This window comes from Pongo abelii, chromosome 4 (genome assembly GCF_028885655.2).
Source record: "Pongo abelii isolate AG06213 chromosome 4, NHGRI_mPonAbe1-v2.0_pri, whole genome shotgun sequence".
In the NCBI taxonomy this organism is placed as follows: Eukaryota; Metazoa; Chordata; class Mammalia; order Primates; family Hominidae; genus Pongo; species Pongo abelii.
The window spans coordinates 6,781,958-6,803,764 of NC_071989.2; the positions used below are offsets into that span (position 1 = coordinate 6,781,958).

General features: G+C 50.0%; 1 protein-coding gene across 2 annotated transcripts in view; it reads left to right on the forward strand.

The window, feature by feature from the left end:
- The window catches only part of TENT4A (terminal nucleotidyltransferase 4A), a 43,511-nt gene extending 36,449 nt beyond the window's left edge, over positions 1–7,062 (forward strand). The window contains exons 10-13 of one of the 2 annotated variants that reach the window (XM_024247335.2): positions 348–520; positions 1,059–1,217; positions 2,892–3,056; positions 4,768–7,062. In XM_024247335.2, the coding sequence (XP_024103103.2) occupies positions 348–520; positions 1,059–1,217; positions 2,892–3,056; positions 4,768–4,962 (692 nt within the window). In that variant the 3' untranslated portion in view covers positions 4,963–7,062. The remainder of the gene's footprint in view (positions 1–347; positions 521–1,058; positions 1,218–2,891; positions 3,057–4,767) is intronic. The other variant, XM_054555395.1, reaches the window with a different exon arrangement.
- The last annotated feature ends 14,745 nt before the right edge of the window (positions 7,063–21,807 follow it).

Sequence of the window (21,807 nt, forward strand, 5' to 3'; positions counted from 1 at the left end):
TTTTATAGCTGTTTTTTGTACTGTCTGAAATCCAGTGTGTATTTATTTGTACTTATAGTACATCCTAATTAGGATGCTAAATTTTCGTAAAAAATACTTGATCTATATTTAGATTTTAGAAAGTTCACAGTTGAAGATGATTTGCATACCCAAGTTATTACAAACATGTTTAATGTTTTCCAATAACTGATTGAACGTGATTTTTAAAATTAAGCAAAACCTAATGTTGGGTTTGTCAGTCACATTAGCAGCGTTCCCGGCTCAGCAGAGCCCGTGACTGATGCTGCCGGGGTGGCTCCACGCTGCAGTTCTCAGGAGTTATTAACCAAGTCTTTTTCCCTCCACAGACAACAGGATCAAGATCAAAGAGCGAATAGCCACGTGCAATGGGGAGCAGACGCAGAACCGAGAGTCTGAGTCTCCCTACGGCCAGCGCTTGACTTTGTCGCTGTCCAGCCCCCAGCTCCTGTCTTCAGGCTCCTCGGCCTCTTCTGTGTCTTCACTTTCTGGGAGTGACGTTGTGAGTGCCCTCCCCTCCTCTGTGTGTCTGTTGGACAGTTTGTGTCCCTGGTAAATGTCCATAGCTGTGAGCTTAAAATCTCCCCCTTGGTTTTGCCCAGGTTTTGTTTCCTTGTATGTGTGTGGAGGGGGGGAGGGGGGGCAGCCCCGTGATATCGGCACCAGGCTTCCTTTCCCCTGCCGTGAACCTTCAGAACCTGTCTGTGTGGCTCATGCGGCTGTCGAGGGCAGTAATCCTCTTCATGGTTGAACTACAGTGGACTTTCTTGAGTAGTTTTTAAAAATTTATTTGAAGATTAAAAAAAAAAATAAATCCAAGTATCTCTTCTGTATTTCCTTTAACATTCTTTTTCAGTTTTGAGGAAATTACTTGAAAGGAAGCCTGGGTAGGTTTGGGCTGCCTGTTCAGAAGTTAGACTTAATTTGAATAATCTTTCATAGCCAGCCTGGATGCAGGCGTTTCTTTTCATAGCTTTCAGGAAGTAGTAGTGCGCCTTTGTGGTACAGCTGTCCTTGTTGTTTTTTGTACCGGGTTCAAGGATTCAGACACACCACCCTGCACAACGCCCAGTGTTTACCAGTTCAGTCTGCAAGCACCAGCTCCTCTCATGGCCGGCTTACCCACCGCCTTGCCAATGCCCAGTGGCAAACCTCAGCCCACCACTTCCAGAACGCTGATCATGACAACCAACAATCAGGTACGTGGCCCTCTGGCACCCTTCCCGCTGGTGGCCCCTGGGAACAGCATCCGAGCTGTGATATGCACTAGAGAAGACAGATGGTCCTTTGAATTAGAAGAGTAACTTTTTGAGTCTTTGGCCATTGCTGTGTTGTTCTGTGAAATCCTCTGTTTTATGGTGTTGAGGTCCCCCATGTATAGTTTCAGCAGCGAGGAGACTGGTTCTTGAGTGCTGCTGTGGCTTTTCGCGGGGGCCAGGTCGACTGCCCTCCTGCAAGTTTCCTCACTGCCCCAGCATGAGACTGCTGTCGAGGTCATCTTGAGAGAGCGACTCAGTCGCGACCCACTTAGCCGGGCGCCAAGCAGCGCCAGACACTTGTCCCTACTTCCTCTCAGAATCTCAATGAAAGTTTTAATGTGAACTTATTAGACTTTTTTCATGTTTTAAATTAGGCATAATTTCTAAGGCTTTTTCTGTTAGAATATACTGTTTTTAAAATTTAGATAAAATTAGAAATCTAAAGGATAATTTTATAAATACTAAATTTTATATCTACTTCCGATTATACATCACTTGAATGTGTGCGGGTATAAAACCCAACATGTTAATTGACTTAAAACCATTTTCTGAAATGTGGGGTATAATTTGAGCATAAAACTATGTAGGTACATGCAAAAGTGTTTTGACTCATTTCTTTTGACTCATTTCTTGGAGTTTTGCACTCTGCTCTGGGGAAGACATTCTCACAGGATCCACCCTGATTCTGGCAGAGCTTCTGGATTGCTGGCTCTGTAATGACCCACAGAGTTGATGAGCAGAGCCATGGCCCAGCCAGACACCATAACGTGTCTAATTACAGCATAAATGTAAAATTCTGAGGCAATTATTTATACTCTTAATGAATTATACCACAGATAAACTTGGTTGCCTTTTTATGGTCATTACAGTGGCCCTGACGTCCTGGCCATGTGTCACAAAGGTGTTTGTTTTAACCACCCACAAGCCTTGGGGTCCTTGAGAGCCCAGTGCGGCTGCTGAGCTACAGACCCACACTCTGCAGCTGCTTGTGTGGTTCGAGTGTGAAGTCTAGGGACGCTGAGGGTTTCTAGGTTTTTATCTAAGAAGACTCTTGGCCACAGTCGATCTCCAGAGGTGGTTGGGGTAAATGCATGGGATGCCAAGATGCAACCAGGTCAGTATTGCAAGAGAAAAGGGGTTCTCGTTAGCGCCCTTCTGCTGCTGACAGTAACAGGTGATGCTGACATAGAAGCAGCCTGGGACCTGGACAGCAGGCAAGGAAGGAACTGCCAGCTGTCCCACGGCCCCTCAGGCCACCAGGTGGGCCAGCCTCGGGCTGTGACCCGAGTTCAGCGTGCAAGTAGGGGATTCACCATGGGGATGACAGTTGTTATTCCGATGACTCTGATGTCTTGATCGTTTGATCTTCAATGAGTTTTAAACTTTATGACTTGGATTACTGGGCATACTTTATATGCCAATTGCTGTTTCAGAATATGAGGTATTTCCAATTCAACACAATATTGTTAGGTTATAGTAAAACAGACTGCTCTATGGAGCCCACATGCAACTGTGCCATTTATGAGCTGCCCTTTGGTGGTGCTGAGCTTAGAAGCCGGATGGTTTTCCTCTGATTGATTTGGTACCCATGGCTGTGTCTCGTTTTGTTCCTAGACCAGGTTTACTATACCTCCACCGACCCTAGGGGTCGCTCCTGTTCCTTGCAGACAAGCTGGCGTAGAAGGAACTGCATCTTTGAAAGCCGTCCACCATATGTCTTCCCCGGCCATTCCCTCAGCGTCCCCCAACCCGCTCTCGAGCCCTCATCTGTATCATAAGGTATAGCTCTGTCCTGGTGCGTTCACCTGTTCAAGCTGCCATGTGAGAGGCCGTGCTGAATGTTTTCTCCTCCAAAGAGAATTCCAGAGAGATCATTTGAAAATGGAATTTGCTTTGTTGTCATTCAGCCTGTTTGCTTGTCTTTCCAAACAAAACTTTAAAAAGTTAAATTATTTTAAGATGTAATATATAGTTTAATTGGTTGCCACAAACATCTCTTAATTCCTCTGTTGAACTGATTAGCATAAAACTGAAGTTTGAAATAAGGCTCAAAATGAAGGCTTTTCCCATTTACATAATTATTTATATGCTAAATACCTTGGTTTTCAAGAAGCAAATGATAAAACGAAGAGCAGATCTTGCCATGATGTCCCATGTATGCTGCTGTCATTGCCACGTTGCCTGATCCCTGCCTGGGGCGGGAGCAAGTGTCAGGGCGGGCAGAGCTGTGTGCTGGGCCTCAGCAGCGCCCTGGCATGCCTGCCCCTGTGGGTCCTCTCAAGTCCAGCTGTGTGCACAGAGGAAACAGGTCACGTTAAGTCCCTATATTCTTGAAGTACCTGAATGATTGGGAGAGCCATGGCGAGGATCTTCCAGGTCAGCCCCCATCATGTGTGATGTTCCCTTGGGCTCTGCAGATGCTCAGTGCTTTCATTGGTGTCCACATCTCTTTACTCCGCTCCTCCTTTGCTTGTCTAATCCTATTTTGCCAGTAAGTTTTTTATTCTTGAGGCTTGCTTCTTTGGCCCTGTGTTGTATGATGATTGTTTTTAGGAGTTAAGTAATAGAACATTTCCTCTTGGATTTATCCATCCCCGATAGACACATTCAGGGTGAAAGAACAACTTCGCACAACGGCCCCTTCTTTGCATTTTGGCTTTGCATTCCCAGCCTCCTCCTGCTGTTTGTCTTGCTCTGAGACTTTCTGGAAGCCGGCGTGTGTTTCCTCTCAGTCTGCTTGGCCGTGACTTTGCAGTGCAGGGAATGTGCTTTGGGTGCAGCCCAAGCACAGGCTGCTGCATGCTGGGATCGACAGGCTGCTGAGGGCGAGAGCGCCAGGCCCTGGCACGTGTGACTCGTTCGGTTCTTTCTAGAAGGTCACAGCTGGGAGAAGAACATGACAGGGACCTTCTTGCTTCTTTTTTTTTTGGAGACAGAATCTCACTCCATCACCCAGGCTGGAGTGCAGTGGTGTGATCTCAGCTCACTGCAACCTCCGCCTCCTGGGTTCAAGCAATTCTTGTGCCTCAGCCTCTTGAGTAGTTGGAATTACAGGTGTGTGCCACCACACCCAGCAATTTTTGTATTTATAGTAGAGACGGGGTCTCACCATGTTGGTCAGGCTGGTCTCAAGCTCCTGACCTCAAGTGACCTGCCTGCCTTGGCCTCCCAAAGTGCTGGAATTACAGGTGCAAGCCATTGGCACCCGGCTAGGGACCTTCTTATTTCTGTGGATAAGTGGAACAAGTTAGAAGTGAGGTTCTGCTGAATTTGTGTGGTTTGATCCTGGTACATGGTTCTTGCCTTCAGTCATTCACGGAATGGGAAGAATGCTTTTCTCTCAGATGGAGGAGTTGGGAAGTCCCAGAGGGCAGGTGTCCATCCCTCCTCCCTACGTAACATCACGTCGGTGTTTAGTGTGGTCACTGCCCGAGGACGTGGGCATTGTGCCTGCTGTCTGGCTCCAACACTGCTGTCTCTCTTTCTCCAGCAGCACAACGGCATGAAACTGTCCATGAAGGGCTCTCACGGCCACACCCAAGGCGGCGGCTACAGCTCTGTGGGTAGCGGAGGTGTGCGGCCCCCTGTGGGCAACAGGGGACACCACCAGTATAACCGCACCGGCTGGAGGAGGAAAAAACACACACACACACGGGACAGTCTGCCTGTGAGCCTCAGCAGATAATGGCTCCTGGCTGCGTCAGCCTCCCCCACCCCTCCGCAGACTGCCCCGCGGCCTCGGCCACCGGCAGGGGAACCGAGACCAGCACCCCGCACATCAGCCGGGCTCGCGGCACGCCCGCCGCTGATCACTCTGCATGTTTCTTTGTGTGGTGGTCGCGTCCATCTTCAAGAACAGCTCGTTGTGCTCATCTGTGAAGCCTTGTTAAACGTGGACGTTGTTTTCTGCCTTCCCAGGATTCTTCCTTCAGTGCTGAGGCAGGTCGGGCTCAGGAACTGCAGGGACGTGAACATGCGCTTGCGGTTTGAGGTAGCCGTGTCTGTTCCTTCGCGGTTTGCTATTTTCATTTCCTGTTTGTCAAAGCAGCAGAGGAGATCAAACCCCATTCGTGTGTCTTTCCTCCACGGATAGGCTTGGGAGGTCATTGTTTTACTGCCCTCACATTTTGTTTGAAATTTCAGAACTGTTTTTCTATGTAAATATTGAAAACTTATGATTTGTGCAATAACTCAGATATTTTTTATTTAATTTCCTATTTTCACATAAGTTATATTTAAGGGAGGAGGGAATTTTTTTTAAACAAGCTTAGGTCCTTTCCCGAGCTGCATTTTCTAAGTTGGGTCATCGTGTCGGCTGGTTGTCTGACAAGCATCGTTACAAACACCATGATGAGGGGTTTGGGGTTTTATTTTGATGTCTTTTCTTTTGGTCGGAAGTGAGTGAAGGAGCCAGGTCGCCCTGAAGGTTTTCCAAAGGGCTTGGCTCTAGAGCCACCTGACGGACTGCCCGTGGCTCTGCTGTAGGGCCCCAGGCCGTTGTCTTGCTCTGACCACAGAGTTTTAATGTTTTGGTTTTCAGTTCTTTTAAACTGGACAACAAATCCAGCATTTCAAGTGCCAGAAGTATAACTTTCTAAGGAGAGAAGGGTTGTCACGTTATAAAATCTTTAGGAAAATGTGGACTGGAAAATGCTTCGGTCAGTTTCAGTGACATAGCCTGTGATGATGGGTCTGGTGACTATTATTGCGGACCGTGGTACCCAGTTTTAGGAATGTGGAGAAAGGAATTCTGTTGATTCCGTTGAGGAATCTGTAGCGTATGCATTCGTTCTGTTAAGAGCAAATCTAGGAGAAGTGCTTCAGCTGCCCAGTGCGCCGTGGGGAGTGTTTTAACGGATCGTGTCGCAGGAGAGCACAGCCCAGCGTTGGGGCCGGGACCGCTGGCGCCCGACGTCGGAAGCATACAGGTATACTATGCAAGTGTATTCTGCCACAACAACCACTGTCTTTGTTACCTTTTTTTGAACAAGAATATATCCATCCTGCCTAACCCTGAGTTTTTGGAGCACCACAGTTGTCCTGGGAGTTGGTTGCATCTTGTAGGCCATCTGACTTCCTGTTTTTAAAACGGGGGTCTGGTCTTGCTAAACACTACAGGTAGGTTGGTCTTTGAAGTCCACTAGTGGAGAATGTCGAGACAAGATACTTATTACCATGACATCTGATGGATGTGCAGCAGTGGGGAGTTCTAGATTGATCTCTGAATGTGATCGACGCCCAGCAAGGACAAGCTTTAAAATGTCTGCGGTCTGCCCTGTTGAAGCAGGACTGGCTCACTCTTGTCATTGGGAGCTGTCAGCTGTGACTGCCGGTTCTCTAGGAGGCATTCCAGAATAGAGTAGCACACTGTGTCTGCAGTTCTCGATGACCGAAAGTTATCAAAAATATTTAAAATATTTAAATTGTGAACCTATTGATAAAGAATATTTATAAAAACTGATCTGTAGGCCTGTACTAATCTCTACACATTAGCAATATTGACTGTAAACCCACATTAAGGAAACCACTACGGGGCCGGCAGTGTGTGTCCCGTGGGGTGTGCATTTTAAAGCTCGATTCATAGACACAGGTACCATGTTCCATTTCCGTCATGGTGAAGCAAATGAATTGGCCTGGCTACCACTGTGGTCGCGTGCTACAGGTTTGACAAAAAGATATCATGTTTTGATTTTTTTGTGTGTGGACAACAATATGGAAGCTAAAATTGACATATTTTTATGTAAAGTTTTTCTATTCTTTGATTTTTAATAAACTTTGGAAACCAGTTTTGTGTTTGTGTCCAAGTGTATGCTTTCAAGGGCAAGAGTGGCTTCTACATTTTCCGTATTGAATTTCTAAATTAGGGCAGTGCTTTAGCCAGTTATTCTAAACAAGATTCCAGAGAAGGCAGATGACTCCAGTCCTATAAAGCAAGTTGCAGCAGGGAGATTATGTTGTCACTGGTCCATTGAAGTAGGAGGAGGTAAAAATACAAAAATTAGCCGGGTGTGGTGGCTCACACCTGTAATCCTAGCTACTCGGGAGGATGAGGCATGAGAATTGCTCAAACCCGGAAGGCAGAGGTTGCAGTGAGCTGAGACCGTGCTACTGCACTCCAGCCTGGGCGACAGAGCAAGACCCTGTCTCAAAAACAAAAAAAAAAGGTGGGTGGAGGTTCTAGACTCTGCATAAGGCCTATGTAACAGTAACAGAAACCTGCCCTCTGTCCTCACATTCTGATGCTAACAGGAATTCAGTAAAACTGTTTAAATGATTCTTATATGCAGTTTCTGGCAAGTTGCTATGTGATACTATGTACTTAGACTGCCCAGGGGCAACATTTTAGTTTCTTCATTTCTTTTAGGTCAGCATTGCATCACTTGCAAACAAGACATTACAAACCAAACAATCATAATGTAGCTTAAAAGGTAACTGACGTTTGGGATTGATTGATTTATTTATTTTGAGACAGAGTCTTGCCCTATCGCCCAGGCTGGAGTATAGTGGCACCAGCTTGTCTCACTGCAGCCTCCGCCTCCCAGGTTCAAGCGATTCTCCTGCCTCAGCCTGCCGAGTAGCTGGGATTAGAGGCACCTACCCCATGCCCGGCTGATTTTTGTATTTTTAGTAGAGGTGAGGTTTCACCATATCGGCCAGGCTGGTCTCAAGCTCCTGACTTCAGGTGATCTGCCCACCTGCATCTCCCAAAGTGCTGGGATTACAAGCATGAGCCACCGTGCCCTGCCGATGTTTGGAATTTATAAGGAAAGATACAAGAGTTCTTGTAGGCCAGTAAGTGACAGAACTTCATGTCCCAGCCTGCGCAGCCCCTGGAGTGCATGTTCTAGAGCCATTGGCTCCAGAGTCCTTCTGGTTGTCAAGGTGGGTGTTGTGGGTAAAACACACATTCCTTCCCCCTGGAGAACAGAGCAGCCCTATCCTCATGGCACCTAGTTTCTAGAGTCCTTCCAGTTGTCAAGGTGGGTGTTGTAGGTAAAACACACATTCCTTCCACCTGGAGAACAGAGCAGCCCTATCCTCATGGCACCTGGTTCCTAAGAGTGTGCAGAAGCCGCTGACAACACCATATGGTGGTGCTGTGGGAAAGACGACAGGCAGCCGCCAGGTGGGACTCCAAAGCCTCTCCAGGGGGCAGAGCCCTGTGCAGCTTCTGTATGAGCTGCAGTGGGCAGGGTGGGGCTGGCAGGAGTTGAGCAGGGCCTCCGAGGGAACTGGAGGGCTTATAGCTAGGGGCATCTGGAGGAGGAGCCCAGGACAGTGCTGAGGTGCAGGGCACTGGAGGCGGGAGACGTGGCTGAGTTAGCCTCTGTGTTGGAGGTGGGACTGGTGGGTGTCGGGGGGAGGCACTCTTGACCTGCCCTGGATTTCCCCGTGAGTTGTGATGCTGCCTACTCAGCCACTGATACCTGCAGGAGAGCTGCCTTTAGGAGGTTTCCAGGAGCAGCCTCTGGAGCAGCCATGTTACCAGGGAGCCTGAGGCCCTACAGAGGCACCTGAGGTGTCAAATGGGTCCCAATCTCCTCGGAAGCTGGGAGTACTGGAGGGTAAGGGCTTTCTGAGGGCAGAGTGAACCTGTCCAGGCCACTGCGTGAACATCACCAAGCCCACCACGTAGTCTCGGGACCCCATGCGCTGGATCTCCTGGTAACAGGTAACCCTCTCGTGACTAGCTTCCGTACGTTCCTTTTGATTTGCCCAGGGTCTTGAGTGCCACCTGTCTACCCTGTGAGATACGCAGAGGACCCTGTAAATGCTGTGCCCAGTGTGCCTCGGCCTGGGCATGAGCCGTACGCAGGGGAGGTGGCGACGTTTGTAATCCAGACGTGGTTTCATTGTGGCTGGGTCACCTGTGATGCCCTAAGCCCTGAGAACTTGTCAGGTGTGTGTCATTATCCTCCTGCTGTCGATAACTTGTGAGGTTCTTGCCAATCCTTAGGTGACTTTGACTACCTTTGGTCAAAGGTAACTGCCTAGAATGGACAGTGGCTCCCGTTAAACAGACACACATCCCAGACACCACGCTAGGGGCTACGCCTGTTGTTTAAGAATGGCCGGAAAATGTGTTGCCTGCATTGTGTCTCCAGGGCCATATGGGAGGGTTAGCTTGGGAGGGGCGGGGTCCCGCTAGCCCTAGATTGCAAGGGTAAACTGCCTGGTGTCATTCATGGTGAGTCTTACTCCATGACTTGATCCTAGAGAAGGACCAGCTAAGGACTTCAGAGGTCTTGGAGTGAGTTCCAGGCAAGGGCAAGAAACCAAGGCTTTTCATGGGGTTCTTAGGTAAAGGATGGGGGGTATGGACCAGTCGCACTGGGAGGTTGAGTCCTGTCTCCTGGGAAGCCACGTGGCTGTGGGGTGATCTTGCCCAGGGTTCCTTCCCGCCAGTGTGGATATGGCGCCCTCTGCCCAGGCCTCTGAGACGGAAAGCTTGGAGCTCAGCCAATGCTCAGGTCATCATAGGTGCTGTGAGGTCACTCACACTTGGTTGAGAGGTATGTGACTCGAGGCAGATTCCTGTCATTCCTGCTTGTATTTCATCAAGTCCTGAGTGAGGTTTGTGGTAATGGGTGCAGGTGGCTATGGCCAAATCCAGGTCTCAACAGACAGGAAACCTCCACACATCCTGCCATGTCACTGTTGGAATTTTCAAGTTGGGAGGAATCTTAAGGACCAGCTAGAGCAGCTCAGCCCTGAAAATGAGAAACTGAAGTCCTGTGACGTGACAGGCTTCCAAAGGTCATGTGGCACATCCGCCAGGCCCCCGAGAGCGCGCTGGGCCTCGCTCCCACACCACTGCTCTTTGCAAAGGCCTGTGGCCCCTTTTTGTTGTCTGACAACATCTAGAGAAATTGCTGTGAGTTTAGGTGGAACACTGGTGCTTACATTATGCTTGAGCCCCACCAGGTTCTGAAGATGTGTCTTGTGCCTGTGGCTCACGTCAGGGGGAGCCTTTCAGGGACACAGCGGCATCACCAGCCGGGCCCTGTGTGTTGAAATGGTTATGGTGGAACTACGTGGGCCCATGAAACGTGAGAGGCTTCCTGTTGGACTTTTTGTGGCCAGTGTTTATAGGATCCTGCCAGCAGAGAGCCCGGGCCTAGGGCCCAAAGGCTGGAGTTAGGAGCTGAGGTGTGCAGAGCCCTGGAAGGGTTTGGCAGGGCAGGGGAGAAGGGAGTAGCAGTCTCACTCTGTGCTTCAGACTTTTTCTTGCTGGTTCAAGTGTCCACTGAAAGCAGCTAACATAATCAGTACAGCTCCTCTATTTTGGGAAATCAAACCCCAAATCTTTGATTTAAAAAGCTTTCCAGGATCTTGCCTTTGCCTCCCTTTCCAATCCTGCCACTCGGCAGTTATTTCTGTTAGAAAATAGATATTTCCCTCTCAGTGTCCCAAAAGTGTGAAAGAAAAGTCATCGTCATCAATAGTCTTGGGTATAAGAGAGAGGCAGAAGGGGACCAGTGAGCAGGCTGTTCACAGAGCAAAAGGGAGGGTGGATCTCCACGGACAATCACCAGCTTCAAGTCTCGCTTCTGCTGCTTCCTGGCTGTGTGTCCTTGGGCATGTCACTTGACTCCTGTGCTCCAGTTTCCTCATCCCCCACAATGGGCCGTTGTACAGACTAGACGAGTAAATGCACATAAAGCACCTGGAGCCGCGCCAGGCCCGATGTGAGCACTTGGCCCGCATGGACTCATGTTATTAGACCTGGTAGGCCCGGCGCAGAGAACCAAGCCTGTCAATTTACAGGTGAGTGGCAGGAGGAACTCATTTTTAATGACAGGCAAAAAGGGAAAATATTGTAATACATGGCTTCCTATTTTCCTTTCCCCCTTTTCTTACCTTTGAATTTATAATGTTGCTTATTTGGTATTTAAGATTCTTGCTCTAGAGCTTTGAACATTTTGAAAGAAAAAGTGTCGTTTAATAAATGCTATCATTTGACATTCTGGTTACTATTTTAGGGCAGCATGGTAGGTAGATACTGCTAGTTACTTACCCAGTATCTATTTTCCTTTATTTCTTCCAGGATGGCCAGATTTAGAAAATGAAAACGCAAAATTCCAAGTTAAATTTGAATTTAAGTAGACAATGAATACTTTTTTGGTATATGTTCCAAATATTGCATGGGCAATTTAACTGGGTGTCCTGTATTTTATCTGGCTCAATTTTGTTTAGACAGCAGCATGCACAGCTGAAAAGATAACTTTTATAACATCCTTGCAGCTAGGGGTGGTCACAACAGAGTGCTTTCCTTTGGAATGAAACTTTTCTAGGGAAAAGTACTTTGCTTCCCTCCTTGGATTCTGGCTGGAATTCAAACACAATGCCTGGCGACACAGCAGCCATGTTGTAACCAAGAAATGGCTAGCTGTGTAGTAAGGCTGACAGAGCAGGAAGCTGGAAAGGACCCAGAGTCCTGAGGCTTTGGTCCTTATTTATATGTTCATATATAACATTTGCATGAAGAAGACACCCACATCTGTTTATGCCACTGATACTCAGGGCTCTCAGCTGAATGCAATTTTAACTGATATGTACAGGAAACACATATTTCAAACAAAATCTCATGTGAAACTCCATATGGGTTGAAGTTCTGGTTAAAGCAGTCTGGTAGGGAGGAAAAAGGGGACATAGCTTCATTGCTTAAATTTCTGCTCCACTCCCTCTCCCTTTTCCTGGATTTTGGGGGTTGCCCTGTGGAGCCCCTCACTTTCCATGGAACACATCTTTAAGCCAGGAAACCACCAACTCTTTCCCACTGTTATTTGCATTTTTATTTTCTCAACTCTTTTGGACAGGGGTTGAGGAGGGTGTCCTGCGGATTGCACAAATGCCTGCTGGACTGATCAGAGCCCTGGATCTCATACCTGGAGTCGGGAGCTTCCCCCAGGGCCCTGCAACTCCCACCCTGGTTGCTGTGCACCGCGGAACGGGCCCGTCAGGAAACGAAGGGAGCCTGCTCCACTCAGGTCATTTGTCTGCCTCCTAATCCAGCTAAGGCATAGGCTGGAGACCTCAGGGGAGTCCCTTCCCTGCCCCCTTGGGAACGCTGGCCCCACCTGGGTGCTGGTTTCACCACTTTGTTACCAAAGTCTGTCACAGACAGGCATCGGGTGAGCTTACAGCTCAGCCTGCAGACGTAGCCCCAGGGCAAAATGGCTGGACTGAGCTGTGCACAGACTCCTGCTGCGTGCTGTGGCTCCCCTGCGGGTGGAAGTCTTGGCCCCTGGACCCGGCATTCGAGGCCTTTCGAGACACTCTGCCCTTGGAATGCTTGCCTCTCAATTGATCTGTCCTGAGTGGCTTCTTATTATTTTTTAATATTCAATCGGTCATGTATCAGTAGTTATGTAAAATGTGGCAAAAATGAATGACTGAAGAAAAACGAAATGGAAAAAAAAAAATCTGAAAATACACAAAATAAAAGCCCACACTGTTTTGCCATTGGATTCAACAGACCTGAAACTATCCTTGCAGGAGCCCCTCGGTGCCCACCCGTAGGCCACGCCCACCAACCACTGGAGCCATGCTTCCAGCACCCACAAGCTCCCTCCCTGAGCCACACCCACGCCTGCTCCCCACTCTCCTCACCAGCTGCACCCGTTTCTCCCACGGCCCACCCAGGGTACTATTGATCCTTTAGTCCTCTTCTGCCAGTGTACCCCGTAGCTCGGGACAACCGTTAGTACACAATGGCTCTTTCTTGTGGGCAATGCCTGGAGGCACACATCAGGGCCCTGCTTTTAAGAAGGAAGTACTGAGACCTGGGTGCCGCCTCTTCTAGGAGCCGTGGATGCCGGGGCTCACCTCCAGAGACTCTGAATTGAACGGTTAGGAGGGAGCCTGCACACCGGAGAGCTCTGAGCACCAGGCGAGTCTCCCATGTGGCCAGGTTGGGAGCCATCGCTGTTCACGTGGCCAGGGCTGACTTGCCAGAGGAACTCATCTTACTTTGCCACCGTGCGAATGTAACTGTTTGTGTTTATCACGTCATGACCTCCCTTGCTACAGTCGCTCTTGTCTTTTGTGTTCTATTTAATTTTTTAAAATGCTGGTGGCCTCAGTCACTAAATTTTTTTTTTACCACCACTCATGGGCAGGACCTGTTACGTGAGACATGCACCAAAGCACGGAGAGGGACAGCCACGATCCTGCCCGGAACGGGTCTTCAGAACTGGGCAGAGCATGGCTCCTTCTGGTGGGGGCCCCAGAACTCCTTTTCAAAGGCAATGGCAGGACGGGATCCACAGTGCTTGGCCCTTTGATAAGGAGGTGTCCTCTGGCCAGAGGTGACACCACGTGGACAAGGTCTCAATGCTGCTTAACACTGTTTTGGGTGCAGAACAAAGAGCGGTTGGAACATTTCCCGTCTAGTCTCCCCCCTCTCTACGTGTCCTGAGTTTCTAGCTTGTTCAAAGTGGTCAAAGACCCAAGGCTGGTCTGGCACACAAGGGGTCGTGCCTACATGTAGGGAGGCGCTGACCCTTCTGTCTCCCCTTGTAAGTCCCCAGGGACAGGACAGCCCCCTGCCTGTTGTCCCCAGTGTCCTCTGTGAATGGGGACCAGCTGTCCTTCGGGTAACTCCCTCCTCCTTCACCTCTGTCCACCCGCTCCGGTAGCCACCCCTTCCACGTGCAGTGCGGCTCTGCATCCCTGAGAGCCTCGATGACTCTTTTCTCTTCTCTAGTGTTGGGTCCCATATCTGTCAGTTAATTACCTATGCATTATAAGAGCGTATTTCTCTTGGGTCATTATTTAACTTTTCAAATTTATCTTCTTTACTCAATAAATTGTGAGCGTGGGTGTCTGTTCCTCATGGGCTCAACACTGCCAGGCATGTAGAAATCCTTTGATGCAGTTTCACTGGCTTGTGGACAGGCAGTCATGCTTCTCTGTGCTTCTGTGATTCCATGCCAAAGAAAGTCAGTAGCAAGCAAATAGCAGAGCTTTAGTGAGTAAGGACAATATTTTACTTTGAAAAAGGCAGCAGGAAAGAGAGTTAAGACTCAAGTTTCCTTTTTTAAGGAAAATTGAAATCTAGGTACCTACAGATGCTCTTTGACTTATATGATGTGGTTAGGTCTCAATAAACCCATTGTAAGTCAAAAATGCTTTTAATACACCTAACCTACCGAAAGTCTATGTTACATGTGCGTAGAGCACTTATATTAGCATCCAGTTGGGCAAAATCATCTAACACAAGCTGATTTTATTAATATTAAAATTGATGTAATATATGTACATATTTTAGTACATGCGATAGTTTAATATGCTCATATAATTTGTATAGGTCAAATCAGAGTAATTGGGAGATCTATCACCTTAAATGTTTCTTTTCTTTATGCTAAAAACATTGGAATTATTCTATTTTGAAATATACAATAGATTGTTGTAAACTTTAGTGTCCCTACTGATCTAGAACTACCATGTGATCCAGAAATCTCACTATTGGGCATATATCCAAAAGAAAAAATTATTGAAGAGACATCTGCACTCCATGTTTTTTGCAGCACTATTGACAAGAGCCAAGATGTGGAATCAACCTAAGTGTCCATCAGTGGATGAATGGATAAGAAAATGTGGTGTAAATACACAGTGGAACACTCTTCAGCCATTTGCAACACAGATAGAACTGGAGGCCATTATGTTAAGTGAAACAAGCCAAACAGAAAGGTAAATATTGCATGTTCTCGGATGTGGGAGCTGAAGTGGATCTTCTGAAGATAGAGAATGGACTGGTGTTACAAGGGGGTGGAAAGGATCGGGAGTGAGGGGATGAAGAGAGGTTGATTAATGGGTACACAATCTCACATAATGTATGCTTTACTGAAATAAAAACAGAATGGTTGTATGGGTACTCTTAAGTATGGTTTCTCCTAAACACATACGGCTTCCACACCATCATAAAGTTGAAAAATCATTAAGTCAATACTGTCTGTAATATAATTTAATACAATGCTAAGGTCCTTCATTTAATTGTAACGTAAGTCACTCAAGTGTTGCCATCCTGGATGATTTTCTTGGATTTTTTTTTTTTTTTTTTTAGACAAGGTCTTCTTGCTCTGTCTGGAGTGCAGTGGTGTGATCACAGCTCATGGCAGCCTCATACTCGTAGGCTCAAGCAATCTTCTCATCTCAGCCTCCAGAGTAGCTGGGACTACTGGCATGTTCCACCATGCCCAGTTTATTATTATTGTTTTTTGTAGAGACGGGGTTTTGCCATATTGCCCAGGGTAGTCTCAAACTCTTGGGCTCAAGCGATCCTCCCTCCTCAGCCTCCCAAAGTGCCATGAGCCACCATACCCGGCCCCTCTTTGATATTTAAAAGTGCCTGCTAGCTCATCAGCACAGGAGGAAGGCAACTTGGAGCCACAATGAGACAGATGATTGCCAATGTTGTTTCATTTCAGTTCTTAAGTTCCTGGATGGGGTGCTTATTGATGAGTCTGTCTCGCCTCTCAGGTAAGCCAGGCCTCCATCCACTCCTGCACAGCAGGGAACGCTGCACGGTGGCCCAGGGTCCGGGGTGGGCATGCCGTACCCCTCACCCACTCCACGTAGAGTCTGGCTGAGGGCTCCCTCCCGCCTGCCAGGCCTGGCGCTTCAGTGCAGGCCCTTGCAGTTCTGGCTGTGCTGCGCAGTCTCACCCTTGAGAAGAAGGGGGCGCTGTTGCCTCAGCCTTGCAGAGTTTCTCTGTGGTCAAACCACTCTGCCAGCCTCCCTGCTGCAGCCGGCAGCACGTCACTCCATGCAGGAGGGGAGCCCCACCTAAGGTAGGCTGTGAATTAATATTTTTTAAAGCTCCAGGTATTCAGGTTTAAAAAAGGCCCAGGGACATGAGGCTGCAATTTTTTGCTCTATTGAAGAAAAGAAAAACCTGTAGAATTTTAACAGTGACAATGAGGTTGAAGCTACAGATGCTGCACCTTGTGGATCTTGGGGTCCCTCCTGCTCCCCAGGGGGTCCATCAGTTCCCACAGAGGGTCTGCTAGAATTGCTGAAATCAGACTTGCACCCACCCAGCGAACCTGCACCAAGTTCTGGGGCCACATTCTGGTGTGGGCAGGGGATTGGTGGCCGCTTTGTCATTAGGGTCCCTGATGTGCTGGGAGGGGGACATGAGCTTGATGAGTGGAGGAGCCGGGCCCCCTGAGGATGCTAGTCTGTTCTTCCCCAGAATCTGCCTATGGCTCAGCCTCAGAACCTCAGGAATGGAAACAGGAACAGAGAGCTGCCTATGCGAGGAGGTCCTGGGTCCTGTTTCCGTCTCACTCCCCGATGAGCTTGTGAACTGAGGCAGTGGCATTCTGTGTCTGGCCCTTTTGTCTGGTTGGAGAATGAGACCTACTGCCTGGAGTGGTGGGGCCTGGATGCAAGCCTTGGCGCAGGGCACTTTGCAAACTGCCTGGTGCTTTGCAGATGCCTCTCACCGTAACCTTCCCCTCCAAGCCCGCAGCCTTTAGGACTTCCTGCTCCTCTGCTGCTCCCTCCTTCCCTCTCCCCTCCCTGGCACTCTCTGTCTGGCTGCCTGGACACTGACTCACCGGAGGGCCCCTGGCTCACCGCCAGCAGACATTTCCCTGTCACCGCCAAGGGCTGAGGAGGTGGCTGAGGCTCTGACTGGCCCCGGAGCCTGGAGTCCGGGGCAGCTGCAGAGGAGCAGCTGGGTGCCACGCGGGCCTCAGGGAAATGTCCCAGACACCTGCCTTGGAAGCCCCGGGGGCAAAACAGCCACTGAACTCTACAGGAGCCCCACCCTGAGGCCACTTCTCCCTCAGGGAACCAGTGCACTGTGTGGGGTGGAGCGAGTGAGGTCGGGAAGCCAGGGCCATGTCCGGTGACAAGGAAGATCCCTCCTGGACATGGGCGAAGCTGGGAGTGGGCAGCCAACTAGCCAGCCATGGGTCCTGGGAGCTGGCTTATTTTGGTTGTTAGGTTTATGGCCATATTAAGAGAACAGCAATTTTGGCGAATGCCCCACAAGTAGACACTCAAAACCTACATTGGTGGAGAATAAATATTTCTTATTTTATCAGTGCAAAAGAACACAAAACTGCCTTTTCTCTTTCTCCACTTTTTTTTTTTTTTTTTTGAGACAAAGTCTTGCCCTGTCACCCAGGCTGGATTGCAATTTGCAATGGCACGATCTCGGCTCACTGCATCCTCAGCCTCCCGGGTTCAATCGATTCTCCTGCCTCAGCCTCCCGAGTAGCTGGGATTACAGACGTGCACCACCACTTCTGGTTAATTTTTTGTATCTTTAGACAAGGTTTCACCATGTCAGCCAGACTGATCTCGAACTCCTGACCTCATGATCTGCCCACCTTGGCCTCCCAAAGTGCTGGGATTACAGGCGTGATCCACCACTCCGGGCCCTCTCTCTCCACTCTTTAAAATAACCTTTGTCTCCTTTTTGCTGTGATTTCACGTCCTTTTTGCTGTGATTTCACGTCCTGCAGGTTGGAGGTACTGGCAGGTCTGGACAGGTGGGACTTGCCTCGTGTCTTCCAGGCTGGGCTGGCTCCATGGCTGCCCTTCCCACCAGGCCTCCACATTGGTGCTGGGGGACGAGGCAGCAACTTGGTCCCCAAGTTGCTCTGATTTGTCCTTACGCAGTAGCCCTTTTCTCCAGCAGGCGTGTCAGGGTGGTCAGGAGACAGGAGATGGGAGCTGGGGAGGGGTTAGGCCTCAGCCCGCATGGGGGATGTCTTCTGCAGGGAGGTGAGCAGCTTAGCATCCGCCAGCACTAATCATTTGGTAAGCTTCAGGCTGTAGCAGGGCTCTAGTTGCCTGCTTCCTGGCCCTGGAATGACTTGGGTATGGGGAGTGTTGGCTGGACGTGCAAGAGTCAGATAATGGAGGTGGGTGGGAGATAGGGCTGAGATGTTTTGTCCCCTCCAAATATGTTGAAATGTGGCCACCGATGCTGGAGGTGGGCCTGCTGGGAGGTGTTTGGCTCATGAGGGCTGACGCCTCCTCAGTGGTTGCTGCTGTCCTTGTGGTAATGAGTTCTCACTACGAGTTCACGCAAGTTCTGGTTGTTTAAAGAGGCTGGCACCTCCTCCCTCTCTTGGGCTCCTTCTCTTGCCAGGTGAGGCGCCTGCTTCCCCTTTGCCTCCTGCCATGAGTGGAAGCTTCCCAAGGCCTCACCAGACTCAAATGTTGGTGCCATGCTTCCTGCACAGCCTGCAGAACTGTGAGCCAAAGAAACCGCTTTTCTTTATAAATTACCCAGTTTCAGGTATTTCCTTGCAGCAACATGAAGGACTAATACAGTGGGGCCCACCAAGCTGCCTCGTAGCCGGAGGGAATCTCTTTGGCCAACAGTTGGCCTTGTGGATGTCAAACAGACATGCAGAATCTAAGAAAACACAGGACAGGCAGACAGCGGGCTTTTCCTTCATGTTGGGTATTAGAAAAGGGGAGATTCCCATTCCTGAGGCTGTGTCAGGGTGTGGGGGTGTGGCCTGCCCTGGCCTGAGGTGTGCTGCTTTTAAGACTTCCCACTCGTTGGTCAAAGCGTCCACCCTGAATGGACTAGGTTGCTGGCGGACACTGATCCCTGTAGCCGGGGCCTCCGAGCATTTGGTGTTCAGCTCATCCGGGACTCTGTGGACACCAGAGGGCAGAATGGGGTCTGACTGTCTGCCCCAAAGCCCCATGGGGAGTGAGCTTGAATTACCCCAGAGTCTGTGTAGGGAAGGCTCCTGGAGCCTGGCGCTTTCTCCTTTACAGTGGCTTTCAGTTTGTGGATTTTTCTGAAGTTATTGGCCTTGGAGCTTGTGTCAAGTTTCCCGAAGACCACCCCCAGTGTTGGTGATTTTCTCAGGAGGACTCACAGCCCTCATCATGCGGTGCTATCCTCACAGCATGGTTCATTACTATAAAAGGACACAGAGCAAGCCAGCAGGGGAAAGGCATGTGGTGGGGAGTCCGGGGATCTGGGCACAAGTTCCCAAGAGCCTGTCCCAGTGCAGCTACACAGGACAAGGTTATTTTCTCCAGTGTCAGGTTATGACAACACTTGTGAACTGTCAGCTACAGGGATATTCTTAGGGACTCAGCACCCAGGGTTTTTACTAGGGGCGGGACTCTAGGCACCTTCTGCCTAGCATGTACCCAAATTCCAGGCTCCCTGAGGGAAAGCAGGTGTTCAGTGGAAAGCACGCTCGTTAAAAGTGGCTGAGACACAGGGAGCCACCTGTACCATCTGGGGACGCCGGGGACCCTGCAGCCCACTGTGCAGGGATGCGGGTGCCGTGCTGCATCCCAGGGTTGAGGAGGGTTGTTTGGCTGGGGGGCTCTGTCAGTAGAATGCAGAGGGGAGGGTCCCTTCTGATGTTCCCAGGAGTGAAGGCAGCTCTTCATAGTGAGTCTAATGTTGGGCCCTGCACTAACACAAGCAGGTGCCCGGCAGGCATTTGCCGAGGGAGGGGAGGAATGAAGCAGTGTGTGGTGGGGTTTCCAGAACCCTCCCTGGGGATGGCTTCTCCATGGAGGGTAGTGAATCCCACAGCCCCACAAGGCCCTCAGCTTGGGTGAGTTTCAGGCCACACCGGCTCGCTGGCCCTATGACCTGATGTGAGGGCCACCAGGGCAGGGCTTTAGATGCTTACCCTGTGCTGTGTTCCCGGAGGCCTGAACACACAGAGGCTCACTAAATACTTGCTTGTTGAGAAAGGCCAATCCCTAAACAAACCACTGTGATGGGGGCTTAGCAGGTGCAAGTTGACTTAGCTTGTCCCCGCTGTCCTTGGAGCCTGAGGCAAAGGGAGCTTCCTCTCATGCATCAGAGACCCTTCCCTTCTGTGGGAAGAGGAAAGGGTTACCTGGGAGACTGTCCTGTTCTGGCACAGGAAGGGGGAAAGGATGTGGCTAGCAAGCTTGGCGGGGGCCACTGCCCGTGGCTTGGGCTGCTGCCCATAGGCTGAATGTCCTCTGTGGCCAGGGCCCAGCTAATTTCCGCCTTGTGTTTTTGCCTCTTTGCTCTTCTGGGAGGACGAAGCTGGATCTGGGAGTGGGGCAAGGGGAGGTTGGCGGCTACAGGAGGGATGCCTGAAACCCAGCCTTTCTTGGTCTGTGGCCTGAGGTGGGGCCACACAGGGTGGTGATGGCCTGCCCTTGCTGGAGCACGTGCAGCTTCTGCATCATGAGCTTGGAGACTTGGGCCACACTCTGTGTTGTTATCTGTTCTCCTGCTTCCCTGTCCCCAGGGCTACTTAGCCTCTTCAGGAACTGCCCCTTCCTGCAGGGGTGACAGGGATCCCTCCCTGAGGCAGAACTCCACCCCCGAGGACCATGTGGCCCTCCCCTGGCATGTGCGCCCTGCCAAGGGAGTGACTATGGAAGGTGTCTCATGGGCTCCTGGGGGCTGCCTCTGAGCTGTGCAGGCTGTTCTCCACATGAGGGCCCTGGCAGAGGGACCACTGGGCTGGAATCCATGCTCTGCACCCTGGGCTGGGGCTGTTCTGTCCGGAGGAAGGGGCTCCTCCTCCTGCTTCTCACAAAGGGACCCTGTGGATGAGCAGGGGCAGGGGAGCCTGGCACAGCCCAGATGGGGCAGGCTCTTCTCCCTGTAGTGCCCAGATTATGACGAGTGGCCTGGTTCCTGGGCTGCTGTTACATGTGCGGGGCTCTGAGCTGCTTCTGCAGGTTCTGGTGCAACCACAGTATTAGGGTGCAAGGAACATGGGGTGAGGGTCTTGGAGCTTTGTCCTTAGCGCTTGCCAGGTTTGGAGAACTTGCCTGCAGTTCCCAGTGTGGCTGAGAGTGCAGACTTGAAGGACACACAAAGAAAGGGCAAGGTCGAGCTTGGCCTTTGCATCTGCATGGTGGCCAGGCTGCTGGCCACGCCCTGGGGGTAGTTTATGTGACAGCTGTTGCCTCCACTGGTTGGGGCAGGACTGCTGGGTGGTAGCACTGTGGAGAGCTCACGTTGGCCTCACTGCAAGGCGCGCAGTTGCCCCTCATGTCTGTTCCTCTACTTGTCCATCTGGAAACTCTACCCAAGCTCCAAGACTCAGCCCAAAGTCACCTCCTCTGTGAAACCACCCTGCCCGTAGCCTGACTCTCCAGGGAGAATTCATTACTTTTAGAAGAAACGCACACTCATTCCACCTTCCTGGGACAGCATCTTGCTCTAGTGACTCAGTCTGGGAAAGACAAAAACTGATTTGATGGAGTGATTGTTGGTGCTCTTGGCAGTGTGTGTGTGTGCACATGGAGGTTGTGTGTGTACATGTGTATGTATGCATGTGTGTACCAGCACACACAGGAAAGTGCATGGGTAGGCTTAGTAATCCAGAACCTGTTAAGCATCACCCAGGGCTTGTGATGGGGCCTGTTGATTTATCATCTTATCATGATGTTTTTACCTGAAACCATTTTCAGCTCAATTTCTGTTTGACAGGGTACCGAGTGAGACCCAGCTGACCTGAAAAGTGACAGGGACACTCTTTATCCTTCCAACTTAACCTTTCCATCCTGACTTAACCTTTCCCTCTTTGAT